The sequence below is a fragment of the Herpailurus yagouaroundi genome, unplaced genomic scaffold (assembly GCF_014898765.1).
Source record: "Herpailurus yagouaroundi ecotype Mexico unplaced genomic scaffold, PumYag 140, whole genome shotgun sequence".
Lineage (NCBI taxonomy): Eukaryota > Metazoa > Chordata > Mammalia > Carnivora > Felidae > Herpailurus > Herpailurus yagouaroundi.
This window is the reverse complement of record NW_024412395.1, coordinates 65,891,206-65,904,962: the sequence shown is the minus strand read 5'-3', so window position 1 is coordinate 65,904,962 and position 13,757 is coordinate 65,891,206. Positions and strand designations below refer to the sequence as shown.

Here is a 13,757-nt window from a genome sequence, read left to right as displayed (position 1 = left end):
TTGAGATGAAGGGAATGAGGAAAAAGAGTATTCTAAGGAGAAGAAGGAGCAGGAGTAAAATCACTGGAAGGCCTTGAACATGTCTGGAAATAGAGAATAGATTTGATAGAAAGGGACAAATACCAATGGGATGAATTCATGAATCTTCTCTTTTTTTTTTTTCCCCCTTTATTAGTCTCTAAATTTAGTTAGGCTATGTTTGGAGAAAGTCTGTTTATGAGCTTGAAATTGCAGACACACAACTATCCATCTTGAAAGAATGCCAGTTTTGGGGCACCTGGGTGGCTTTGTCAGTTAAGTGACCGACTTTGGCTCAGGTCATGATCTTATGGTTCATGGGTTTGAGCCCCACGTTGGGCTCAGTGCTGACAGCTCAGAACCTGGAGCCTGCTTTGGATTCTGTGTCTCCCTTTTTCTCTGCCCCTCCCCTGTTTGCACTCTCTGTCTCTCAAAAATAAGTAAAAAATGTTTTTAAAAAATTAAAAAAAAAGAATTTCAGTTTTAAGGATGAGAAATGATCTCCCTATGCAGGTGGGTAGGACTGGTAGTATGTGTTCTCCTATTAAAATGATTGGCAAGTGATGTATATGAACTGATATTACAGCAACTAATTATTGCAATTATTGATCCAGTTCAGGGACATTTTAGTATTATTATATTAAATTTTATGAAATTTCCAATAATCAATAGGTTTTGAGATGCAAAAATTTCTATTACATATGATTTAACCTCTTAGAAAAGAAGTGAAAATAACTTTGTGAACATATGTTTAGACTTTAAGGATTGTAAGAATAGTGGAATACAAACAAAACAAGATTGGTAATACCTCTGTCCTTATAAGTAATGACTAATAATGGCAAAGAATTCAACTGTACACCTTGGAAAGAGAAATTGCTAACCTTCAATCAATTAACTGTGTATTTGGTATGGGTATAAAGAAGTCATGCAGAAAAAAAAAAACAACTTTAAAAACGCTTTGGAACTTGTATCTCATAATCAACCCAAATCCCCTCCTTTAAAATAATCCCATTTTTTTTCTCATCTGCATATATGGAAAACAGCAATAGACTTACTTGTTCAGATTCAAGCCAGGTGTATGTTAAACTTTTTTTCTTTCTTTCTTTTTTTTTTTTTTTTGTGTATTCTGATATATTAAGAAGTAATTAAATACTCCACCTCCAAGGCTATTTTTAGAAAAACAATAAATGCAACTTCTTGGATAGAAGAGCTTTTATACATATCTATTTTTTTCTGAATTATAGCAACTTTTAAAGTAGGTTGTTTCTTGCTTACCTCTAGTTTCAAAGTTCTTGAAATATGTGACCACAGATGTGGTGATATGTCTTGCTACCAAATGAATTTCATTTGGACCCAGCTCGTGATCAGCAAAAGTGATGACTTTAACTTCCTTCAGGGTCTTTATCTTTGGGTATCTCTTACTTTCCCATTTTTGCAATAAAGAAAAATCTCCTCTACTGGCTTTAGGTTTTTTATTTTCTTCTTCAGGTATACAGCTGTTTTTTTTATCACACATTCTAAGCAGACTTTTTTCCTCATTCTTTTGTCCGGATATTATGGACACAGAGTTTTGCTTTGATATGAAAAATGGTTTCATTGTTTCCATGTTTTCATTAATGCGTGGTTGACTTGGAAAACCATAGCTTGATAGCACAGTACTGACAATATTTTCTGCAGCTAAACATATTTTGAGTGGAGATACAGTTGTGTGAATTTGGTTTGGCTCAACTGGTTTTAGAGTTTCATAATGAAATACTCTCGGATTTTCACCTTTTCCTATTTCTATGAATGACATGACTTGTTTTAATGCTGCTTCTGTGGAATCATTTGCTTTATTAAACAGTTTTTGTAAGACACTTCCTTCAGGGAGAGAGCTGATTCCTTTCATGGTTTGGTCAAAAAGGCCAAAGTTCGATTCCCTCGGGCTGTAGTCTTGTACTGGGTTTCTAGAGCATGATGTTATATTTTCTGAATCAAGCATTTCCATTGGCTCTGAGCTTTTAATTGTACCTTCTACAGAGGGTCTGGCATATGAGGGTAAGTTCGATGAAGGCTTATGCCTTTTTTTCGTATTTTCCTCTGGATAACACACAAAACTAGGTACACTGATTTGTGAAGGATTATTTCCCAAAGTAACTTCCTTTAACTTTGACATGGGCATTTTCATATCGGTTGCCAATTCAACTTGATTAACAATATAGGTATTTTCTTTTCCTTGGAACAAACTTTCCTTTGGAAGGTTATTGATATGAGTGCACTGGTCCATTAGTGTGCCAATGATCTCACTTGCTATAACAGTCTCTTTCAATGTACTAACTAAAGATGGTTCCACTTGGCTTATTTCTTTATCTAGCTTGTTCTTAATTATACCAAGCATGTCACTGACAATATTAACAGCATATGTAAATAATTCTGAATGGAATGAGTGAACCTGTAGAAGGGTATTCTGTATGTTTTCCTTGGAAATAATAGTATTTGAATTAGGTTCATCAGAAAACTTTTTCAATGGTTGTAATTTTGGCAGCATGTTTTTGCTTAATAGCCTCTGTTGGATAGGGAAAAAGTTTTCTATAGGCATTTTCACTATTTCCGAAAACTCATATTTAGAGATATATTTAAACTGCAAATCTACAAATGACTCTAAAATGTTTAAAACCCTTTCTATAATTTCTCGAACAATTTGGTTGCTAGATCCCAGAGAAATTTGGTTTATTGTCTTTGTGTTAGATATTGGTACACTGCCGAGGATGTCCTTGATTGGCAAATCATATTTACTTTTAGTACTAATATGTTCTTTTCTACTTGCTAGAGTTTCTTGCCTACCTGGAGAGGGCACCTGGGACAAAAAACAGAGCTGTAATTTTTCAAACAGCATTTCAATAATTTCCCTTCCAAACATATTAATTTGTGCTTTGGTGTCTTCAACTCTAGTAGAGGTTCCTTTAAAATGATTATAGAACCTGCTTTCGCAATCCTTAAGATGTGGCAAATTTAAAAGTGAAAGAGAATGTTCTAATTCTTTTGTTTTTATTGGGATTTCAGTCAGCACATTTTCAGCTATCGTCATTAGTGTATACTTTTCATTTTCCATATCATTTGATTCTGCTTGCCATTTGTCAAACAATTTTTTAAATACACCTTCTTTAGGAAAAATCTGTTCTAGCTGTGAAGAAACATTTTCCCAGTAAAAACATGCTTGTTGTTTGGCAATATACTCTGCATCTGAATTCCCCTGTGTAAGTCTGAGATCATCCACATGTGAGCATTTGATTGGAGAAGCCACATTGCGGTTACTTGTAGCATGTAATCCTTGCAAAACTGTGTTAACTATTTTATTTGCTGCCATGATTTGATCGAATGGTAAAGCTTTAACATTTATCATTGCTCTAGTTTGCTTCATCTTTTCAAATTCTTTCACAATTGTTTCCAGGATATTACTTACTATATCTTTGGCATACATTTTTAGTTCTGAAGTGGGCAGTTTCATTTCCAGTAAGTTTTGGGCATCACCTGTTGATTGGGTGTGTGGCAGCCCAGTGGTAGCCTTGGACTGATTGCCTTTTGGAGTCTTCTCTCTAGGACCTAACTTGGTCTTGATCTTGACCTTAGAACCACTAGGTCCTAGGTGTGATTTTGTTTTAAATTTAGGCAAAGGAGTAACTTTTGATTTTGCTTTTAAACTTGTTTTAAAATCTGGTTTAGGGCTGCCCTTAGAGCCCACTTTAGAACTGTGTAGCTTTAGAGGTTGCAACTCATCAGAACAACTTTCAGGGGACAAGGTCTCTTCTAGATGAGTTGAGGCAAAATTTATTATCTTATTAAGAACTATTTGGACTAAATCTTTCCCCACTTGCAATGGTGAATATTGAAAACAATTGTTTTCTAATAGAGAGACATTTTGACTGCCTGCATAAGGATAAACCTGCGGTATCACACATCTGGTGGGATTACACCCTTTTCCTACTTGTTTAGTTTCTTTGATGCATGCTGCTTTCTTAGACAAGGTATCATTGTTGTCAGATGCTTCTTTTTTGTTACTTTCATTTAATGATGTAACTATAGAGTACATTTTCCCCAAAACACTTTCGACTATGTTATTTGTTATGCTGTTAATCTGTGATTGAAAGTTTTTTTGTGTTATGTCTGACGTTTTAATTTTAGAATTAGATACAAAGTGGGGGATTTCATTAAATGGCTGCAAATGGCCTATGATTTCCATTATTCTTTGATGAACTGTAGTTAACACTTCTTCCACTGCACTGAGCAGTGCAGCCTTTTCTTTTTGTTTTGATTTTCCATTTCTCATAAATATTTCTTCCAAAAAAATATTCTGGCTTTCTTTTTCCAATGCCATTTGGTTTTGTTCTAAAGGATATTTTGAAAACTGAGATAGTTTATTTTTCTCTTGCTCTCTTTGTCCTAGCAATATTTCATTTGATACAGTTAGTTGTGAAAATAATTGAGGATTGTCTTTGGAGTAAACACTAATTTCCTTTGCAGATCTTTTATCATATAAACTCTCTAAGATACTGTTCACAATTCCACTCACAATGATGTTTTCTTGGAATAAAATGTTGTTTGGATATGGATACATCTTTTGGATTTCTAAGTCTAAGTCATTTTTAATAAGTTTCAAAGTGGCACTGGCAATGATATCAGCATATTCCTTAAGAGTAGCTTGTGATAGATGAATTGGGGACTCAAGATTTTCTCTGTACCTTGCAAAAGTGGAATCTGTGAGTTCTTGGCTGCAGATAGTTTTAGTGGATATTTTCAGGACATTTGATTCCACTTGGCTTGATTCATGAAAGATGCTATCATCTTGTTTATAATTTTCCAGTTCCAGGCTATCAAATGACTCTTCTTTAGGCTGGAAAGCAAGAATAATTAGTGAATCTATTCTTTCTGTGGCAAAAGCTTCTAACCTATTGAAAATAATTTTAGTAATGAAGTTGGCATTTTCCTCACATGGGTCAGGAGCAGATTTATTGTCTTCTTTCTCTATTGTTATCTGACAATCATCAGCATAAGCTGATTCCAGATTTCTTGAGCATGGCCAATGCTCTGTTTGTCTTTCACTTTTTGACCCCATAAGAGGAGGCTGTTGACACTCTACTTTTGAAGATATGTCACAAACAGTCAGGGGCAATTTTGCAGAAGTAAGATTCTTTGCATTTATGCTAAGCATGACAATAGAACTGAGATTATGAAGAACAATATCCACTATATCATTAGATATCAAAATGACATCTGATTTAGGCACTGAAAGTTTTGGGATAATCTTATTTGCATCATCAGTGAATATCTCAGAGTTTGCTCCAGAATGTTTTCTAGCTATGCTACATTTCCGAGTGGATGTGGCACAAGGTAGATTATTCTGATACAGTGTTTTTTCACAAATATCACATAAGATACCTTCAATGGTATCTTGTATTTGAAACTGAAGTACTTTTCTATATTCAGTCTTATTAAACAGCTTTTCAATAATACCTTCTTGTTGATCTGAATTAATCTCTTCCTCAGAATTGTTTTCATCACATTTTCCTTTACATGACACAATATCTAACACCGTGTTAACAATCTGACTTGCAATATTTTCAGAAACCACAATGTTATGTGTTAAGAAAGGACTTCTTCCCCTTTCTTTATCTAACCCATGTTTGATTCCTTGTAAAATTTTTTTAGCCACTTCTGTTGCATATGTATTTAATTTATTTAAGGAGAGTTGGCACACTGAGTTGGTCTTTTCTGAGGTAATACGATCCACTGAGCAAGGGGAAAATTGGTCTTCAGAATACAAATCTTTGACTGATAATGCTTTGCTTAATGCATTTTTATCCAAAGTCACTGGCACTGTGAAGTTGATTTTGGGACAAAAGAGAGATTTTACTTTGGAAGTAGCAAAAGTTTCTAAATTTGTTAATATTGCCTGTACAATATCTTCAACTACATTTACTTTAGCCTGTTTGTCAACACTGAATCTGGACTTAGGAGTACAAGGGTTCTTGTCTAGCACAGTAACAGAAGACTTCCCTCCATTGGTGTGTTCATGTAAAGAAACATTTGCTCTAAAGGTGATGGTTTTATACCTATTTTCACCTGTGTTTCTTTCTGGCATGGCAGCTGCATAAAGCTTATGAAATACAGTTCTAACAACATCATCTGCCACTATGATTACATCTGCTTCAGACACTAAAGGACCCATCATTTTATCTATTTTATCTATAAATTGAACAGATGTTTGAGGAATTGGCTCATCAGTGTTGTGAGGGATGCCACTTAAATGAGAGTGGGATAGAGAAAGCACGTTTAACTGATTGACCAACGCACTGTGGAAAATTTCATTCAAAATGTTTCTTATAATGGGAACGACTGGAGATTTCTGTGGTTCTTTGAGTTTCACTTCAATTTTGCTTAAGGCTCTCTCTAGAACCCACTGTTTAAGAGAATCTGATTTAGTTTCTTCTCTTAATAATGTTCTCTCCACAGTGAATTCTTTCTCTGTATGTGAGGCATCTTCAGGAAATGAATCTGATTCAGCACCTCCAGGAAGAAAATTTCCATAGGTTGGCCTGTATTGATAAGTTTTAGTGACTCCCTCTTCAGATTCAGTTTCATTAAACATATCTGAGGACACTGTATCTAAAATTAAATTGACTATATTCTTAAGCACTTGTTTCTCAGGTGGTAGGGTATTTACACTTGTCCTTAAATCTAATGAGTTCATATTTAATTCTGTTTGAATAGCTTTCAAAATAGTACTTGATATCTTTTTTGCATTCATGTATAAAGCAGACTGCAATAGTTCTTCATGTGTGTCTGTGAAAATACTGGGACTTTCACATTCCAAGTCGATCTTATTGCTTTTTTCATTTCCATCATTAACACAACCCAGAGTTTCTAAATTTCCATTAGCAAACCTTTCCAGTTTAGCAAAAACCATATTAAGAATATCTGAAGCTACGTTTTTCAGTTCATTTGGATGCATTTCTTTTGTTTTTCCTGTTTTGGAAGTCACCGAAGCCATGGTTTTTGTTGTGCTTTTTGTCACCTCTTTATTACCCTCCTGAATCATCCTGGAAACTATGCTGGAGATCATGTCAGTGCATTTGGCCATTTCCTTAATAATTGAAGCAAATGATAGGCTGTCGATATCAAGACATTGAGACTCTGAGACAGCTTTAAATCCAGAACTTACAAAACTGGTATCCGTATCAAAACTGCATAATTTTGCAAGGATGTATTCCAAAATTGTTTTGGAAATGATCTGAATATTAGACTTCAATGCAGGAGCCATTTGAGGATTTTCATTCTCTTCTCTGCCTTGTTTACTACCACAAGGTGGCTGATGGTGAGGATGGGCTCCTATGAGCTTACATAACATTTCATATAGTATTTCTCCAATACTGTCTAACACTCGCAATCTGGCATTGCCTTTGAGATCTTTTGCATTTACAACACTATGGAGAGCACAGGGGGTAGCCAAACATTTGTGAAAAGATTTTTTATCCTGCCCACTTGGCAAAATGTCTTGTTCATCAACATCGTCAGATCCATAGGAAGTTGCAGGCTTTGGCTGGTCTGAAGGGAGTGAAATATTGCTTTGATCTGAATGTCCACTAGATAACATTTCACAAATGCAAGTTAATAACGGAGATTCCATAAGGTCATCATTGAGATTTGAGACAAGAGATTCTAATTTATCAGTGTCAGCAAAAAATCCTTTACCTGTAAGCAATTTGGCAGGGTCTATTTCCCTATGATTTAGGGTTCTGTTACTGAGTTCTAGTTCATTCTGGATAGCATGTAAAACAATGTTTACCACTTTAGTTGTGTAAGTACTAAGTTGAGATTGTAATGAAGATTGCCTCACGACTGAAGGTTTGAAGACCATCTGCAATTTCTGACAAATGAATAACTTCAGCTTTTTAACAATTGTATTAATGATATTACCGGCAATGTCATCTATGGGTTGAGGTTCACTTTTTTCAGATTTTAACAGAGAAGGCCTCACAGTATCTACACTGAATGAACATAAATATTTCACTTTCTTTTCACTGTCAAGCCATATTTTTAATGGCTTTTTATTTGGTGTTTCTTTGACCATGTGAGGAGTATCAGAACTATCTATAGAAGTTTGAACTGATGATGAAATGGAACCTTCGGTGGTATTTGGAATGCAGCTTAAGGCCTTATGGAGTATATTTAACACAGCATCTGTTATTTCTTGAGTCACTGCACCAATTTCTGACATGGAGAACATCTTGTCCATCCATTCTTGATGTGACAGTCCTTGAGATTTTTTTGAAACAAGAACAGAAGAAGCTGCTTTGCCACTTTTACTGTCTAAGTGATCAGAAGATAGGTCCTTGAGCATTTCTGTTAAAATACTTTTAACTATGTTTTCTGAAGCCTTTTGTATGTGATGCTTTTCATCTTGGCTGAAAATCAAACTGTCTCTATTCAGACAGGGTTTTTCCTTTACAATTTCTTTATTATTAAAAGATGGTAGCCCAGTCTTTAATCCCTCATCGCAAAATGCAACTTTGTTTCTTCGAGAAGTAGCTCCTTTAAGTGGTTTGCTATTCCTTTTGTATTCAAAGCAAGTGTTTCCTTTTTTAAACCAATTCTCAGGAATTTGTTCCCGAGATTTTGGCTTTTCATCTTTAAAAGATGAATCAAGCACATTTTCCACAATTCTGTCTATTTCTTCATTATCATCTTCAGAATAAAGGACCATGCCAGGAACATTAACAGGTGGAAATGGTCTTCTAGACATAGGACCATTTGATAATCTAGTGCCAGTAAGTCTGTACTTTCCTTCAGCGTCAGAAGGACTTCTTAGTCTAGAGTGTCTACATTGTTTAACATCTCCTTTTCCTGGCTCCTGATGCAGTTGAGTGAAAATATCATCAAGAAGCTGAAGGAATATTACTGTTTCTTCAGATGCAATAAGTCTCTCGTCATTAAGTTCAGATTGTATGTATCCTAGTATAGTGCTGATTGCTTCCTCTATATAGCCGACCAAAGAGGATTGGGAAAAAATATTTGACATTAAACTTTTTATTTCATCTTTAACAATTAAATTAGCAGCATCAGGTTCAGGACTACATTTCTTTTTGTCGGCTCTTTTGAGGGACATGTATGTTGGGTCTGTCACAGGTTGCTGATCGGAAAGTTCAACTGCATCTTCAAGATGAGGGAGTTCATTTCGCTTACAAGATGCAAGAGTCATCAGCTTTTCTAAAATGGCATGTACCATATCCTCTGCAATGTCACACATGGGTTCCACATTAGAAGGCAGTGAAGCTTTTAAAGGTTTTCCATTTGATGGACTGAGGTATTCTCTACTGGGTATTAAGCCCGGCTTAATGTCAACTGACAGATCTTCTTGTGAAAATATCTCAACACATTTTTTCTCAACTGCAGACTGTAGCTTCTCGAGCATATTCTCCACTATCTCTGAGGCTGTTGAGCAGATATCAACATTGTAAAGCAAGTCTCCCTTTTCAGGTTCACTTTGGTCCACAAAAACTTCAGCAGTAACAGAAGAAATAGAGGGAATGGCCTGTGTTAAATCAGACATTATTTCTTGAAAAATGCTTTCCAAAATCAATTCAGTTTCCCCTTTTAAGTGGCATTTAAAGTTAACAAAAACATTCTTCAAATTCTTCATTTCATCCATGGCTTTTGCTTTTTGATCAGGAACAAGTAGACTCTCTAAGCCATCTGTTTCAGTAGTAGCATCCTTAGATTTTTTTGTGCCTGTTTCAAATGATGTTAAAAGGTGGCTATCCGATTTACAAGCTCTGAGCTTAGGATTTGCATATACCATACTGGTTTTATCATATTTGAGTTCTGATGTTATAGCTGGCCCTTTCACGTGGCATGTTTCTCCCACAGATGTTCTTTCGATGTGAGCAGAAGGTGGTTTTAAAGGTGTGGTTGGTTGCCTTATTGAGACGTCAACCTCAAAGGCACAGGGCTCTTGCTGAAATGTTTTAGTAGTAGCAGATGTGTAGCTTCTGTATGTAAGCTCTCCACTGCATGTGCTACAGAAACTTGAACTCTCTGAAGAGAGGATGGAGTCAGAAGACCCTGGGTATGCTTTATTCCGGAACCTTTCTTCGTATTTCGTGATGGCTGGGTATAATATACTGGTCACTGTAGCTACAACCCAGGTCATTACATTCTGAATTATACTATTCAGTTCTTCAGAAGTTACCTGGAAATGAGGCAAGAAGAATGAAGAGAAAATCATTTAATAACTTATTCTATTCTGGGAAAGAGGGTAACATTTAATTTTTTATATAGAACAGTGCATAGCTGGATACTATCATAAAGAGAACATAATGAATTTATTTAGAATCTCAGATTAATTTCAAATCGACTTATTCTGTACTGTAGTAAAATATTTTTTGTAGGTTTTCATTTGATTCACATTCCCTCAGAAGTTTTTTATTGTTTTTTCCCAGCATTCATTGCTGAGATAAATGACTTTTTGATGAAATAGAAAAAAAATCTCACCAAACTGCTGTCTAGCTACATAACAATGCTTCTGCAAGCGTTGGCAAGAAGAAACAGTGTCTACAACCCAGAAATATTATTTAGTAATATACCAGATTATTTACAACAAAGTATTTCTCAAAACATGTGGTCAAAACATTTGGGTGCTTTCAGAGGCATCTGTCTGTCTAGCTAAGATGTAAGGATGAAAATAAGCCATCTCTCCTTCCCATTCTCTGCTGCAGAGGTGAATCTGTGATTTATATATATATGGAAATGACTGCAGCTAACGTTAAGAATTATTTGATAGCAACAAAAGGAAATGCTTATGGAGACTGAATCACTTTGCATTGAACAAGACTATCAATGCAAACTTATTTTAGGTAGGAAGGCTGAGAAATGATGATGCAATGAAAGAACAAATTAGATAGAAAAAAAAAAGGGCTCCACTAGACTGGGGTCTGAAAGAGTCAGGAGAGGAAAAGGGTAGAGAAATTGAATTCCTCATTTTGAACCAGAAATATAAACCCAAGGACCAGATTTGGATAACCATTTTCTTAGTAGTTAATGGTGGTGTCAGATTACACTGGACCAAAAGCAGAAATAGAATGCATGTGTAGAATTCTATCAACCACGACTTATTTCCTGAAAATAAATTTGAGCTTGCAAAAATTCTTTTGCCTATAATAAATGAGTAATCTGCTTTTAAATTGTTATTACTCTTAAGACATAAAGGCTATAAACATAAGTAATTGACCTCAAAGTCTGGAAGGCTAGTATGATTCCTGTGAAGAGGCTGCTGATACCCAACATATTACCTTAAGTTAGCATGGAAGTATTCATATTTCAGGGCAACATTCAAAGAAAATTTAACATCTATACAACATACTCTCTCCTGATATATTGGGAGAGTATTTAGAGGCCCCCTAGGGAGAGCAATTCTATCTTATTCTAATTCATGAGTCTGCCAATATATTTTTTTCAGGTATTGTACAATAGCTAGTGATTTGAAAACATATTTTGGATGAAGGAATATATTGTATAATACTTGTTTTATATAATGACATCCTAAATCAAACATTTTTAAAATAAAATATAAATTTTAACAGAAAAAGTAATTGTTATAATCCACTGCAATACATAATAAACTAAGACATTCTATATACACTACTTTTGTATTCAAACTTTATTACCAGGAATAACTTTTTAAAAATCTACATTATTATTCTTAGGCTAGGTGTGAGAAAGAGTTTCTAAATTTTATATATGAAAGAGAGATATTCCAAAAGTTTTCTAAGTAGTGAAGTATAGGAATTAAAACCTAGTTTTCGGGAGAAGAGGAAGATGGCGGTGTAGGAGGACGCTGGGCTCACCGCGCGTCCTGCTGATCACTTAGATTCCACCTACACCGGCCTGAATAACCCAGAAAACCACCAGAGGATTAGCAGAACGGAGTCGCTGGAGCCAAGCGCAGACGAGAGGCCCACGGAAGAGGGTAGGAAGGGCGGCGAGGCGGTGCGCGCTCCATGGACTGGCGGGAGGGAGCCGGGGCGGAGGGGCTGCTCGCCGGCCAAGCAGAGCCCCCGAGTCTGGCTTGCAAAAAGCGGAGGGGCCTGACGGACTGTGTTCCGACAGCAAGCGCGACTTAGCGGCTGGGAGGTCATAAGTTAACAGCTCTGCTCAGAAAGCGGGAAGGCTGGGGGACAAAGGGAAGGAAAGCTGCTGAGCCCCCGGACGACAGAGCTCAGTTTGGTGGGGAACAAAGGCGCTCGCCAGCGCCATCTTCCCCGCCCATCCCCCAGCCAAAATCCCAAAGAGAACCAGTTCCTGCCAGGGACCTTGCTCGCTCCGCGCAAACACCCAACTCTGCGCTTCTGCGGAGCCAAACCTCCGGCAGCGGATCTGACTCCCTCCTGCTGCCACAGGGCCCCTCCTGAAGTGGATCACCTAAGGAGAAGCAAGCTAAGCCTGCCCCTCCTGCCCCTGTGCACCTTGCCTACCCAGCCCAGCTAAGACGCCAGATCCCCAGCATCACAAGCCTGGCAGTGTGCAAGTAGCCCAGACAGGCCACCCCACCCCACAGTGAATCCCGCCCCTAGGAGAGGGGAAGAGAAGGCACGCACCAGTCTGACTGTGGCCCCAGCGGTGGGCTGGGGGCAGACATCAGGTCTGACTGCGGCTCCGCCCACCAACTCCAGTTATACACCACAGCACAGGGGAAGTGCCCTGCAGGTCCTCACCACGCCAGGGACTATCCAAAATGACCAAGCAGAAGAATTCCCCTCAGAAGAATCTCCAGGAAATAACAACAGCTAATGAGCTGATCAAAAAGGATTTAAATAATATAACAGAAAGTGAATTTAGAATAATAGTCATAAAATTAATCGCTGGGCTTGAAAACAGTATAGCTGACAGCAGAGAATCTCTTGCTACAGAGATCAAGGGACTAAGGAACAGTCACGAGGAGCTGAAAAACGCTTTAAATGAAATGCATAACAAAATGGAAACCACCACAGCTCGGATTGAAGAGGCAGAGGAGAGAATAGGTGAACTAGAAGATAAAGTTATGGAAAAAGAGGAAGCTGAGAAAAAGAGAGATAAAAAAATCCAGGAGTATGAGGGGAAAATTAGAGAACTAAGTGATACACTAAAAAGAAATAATATACGCATCATTGGTATCCCAGAGGAGGAAGAGAGAGGGAAAGGTGCTGAAGGGGTACTTGAAGAAATAATAGCTGAGAACTTCCCTGAAGTGGGGAAGGAAAAAGGCATTGAAATCCAAGAGGCACAGAGAACTCCCTTCAGACGTAACTTGAATCGATCTTCTGCATGACATATCATAGTGAAACTGGCAAAATACAAGGATAAAGAGAAAATTCTGAAAGCAGCAAGGGGTAAACGTGCCCTCACATATAAAGGGAGACCTATAAGACTCGTGACTGATCTCTCTTTTGAAACTTGGCAGGCCAGAAAGAGTTGGCACGAGATTTTCAGTTTGCTAGACAGAAAAAATATGCAGCCGAGAATCCTTTATCCAGCAAGCCTGTCATTTAGAATAGAAGGAGAGATAAAGGTCTTCCCAAACAAACAAAAACTGAAGGAATTTGTCACCACTAAACCAGCCCTACAAGAGATCCTAAGGGGGACCCTGTGAGACAAACTACCAGACACATCACTACAAGCATAAAACATACAGACATCACAATGACTCTAAACCCATATCTTTCTATAAT

The 13,757-nt window shown here is 37.2% G+C and overlaps 1 protein-coding gene across 3 annotated transcripts in view; it reads right to left on the bottom strand.

Moving 5' to 3' along the window:
• Positions 1-13,757, bottom strand: part of FSIP2 (fibrous sheath interacting protein 2) — a 104,977-nt gene that overhangs the window by 46,847 nt on the left and 44,373 nt on the right. For all 3 annotated transcript variants that reach the window (XM_040475593.1, XM_040475590.1, XM_040475591.1), the window contains one exon: positions 1,294-10,243. In XM_040475593.1, the coding sequence (XP_040331527.1) occupies positions 1,294-10,243 (8,950 nt within the window). The remainder of the gene's footprint in view (positions 1-1,293; positions 10,244-13,757) is intronic.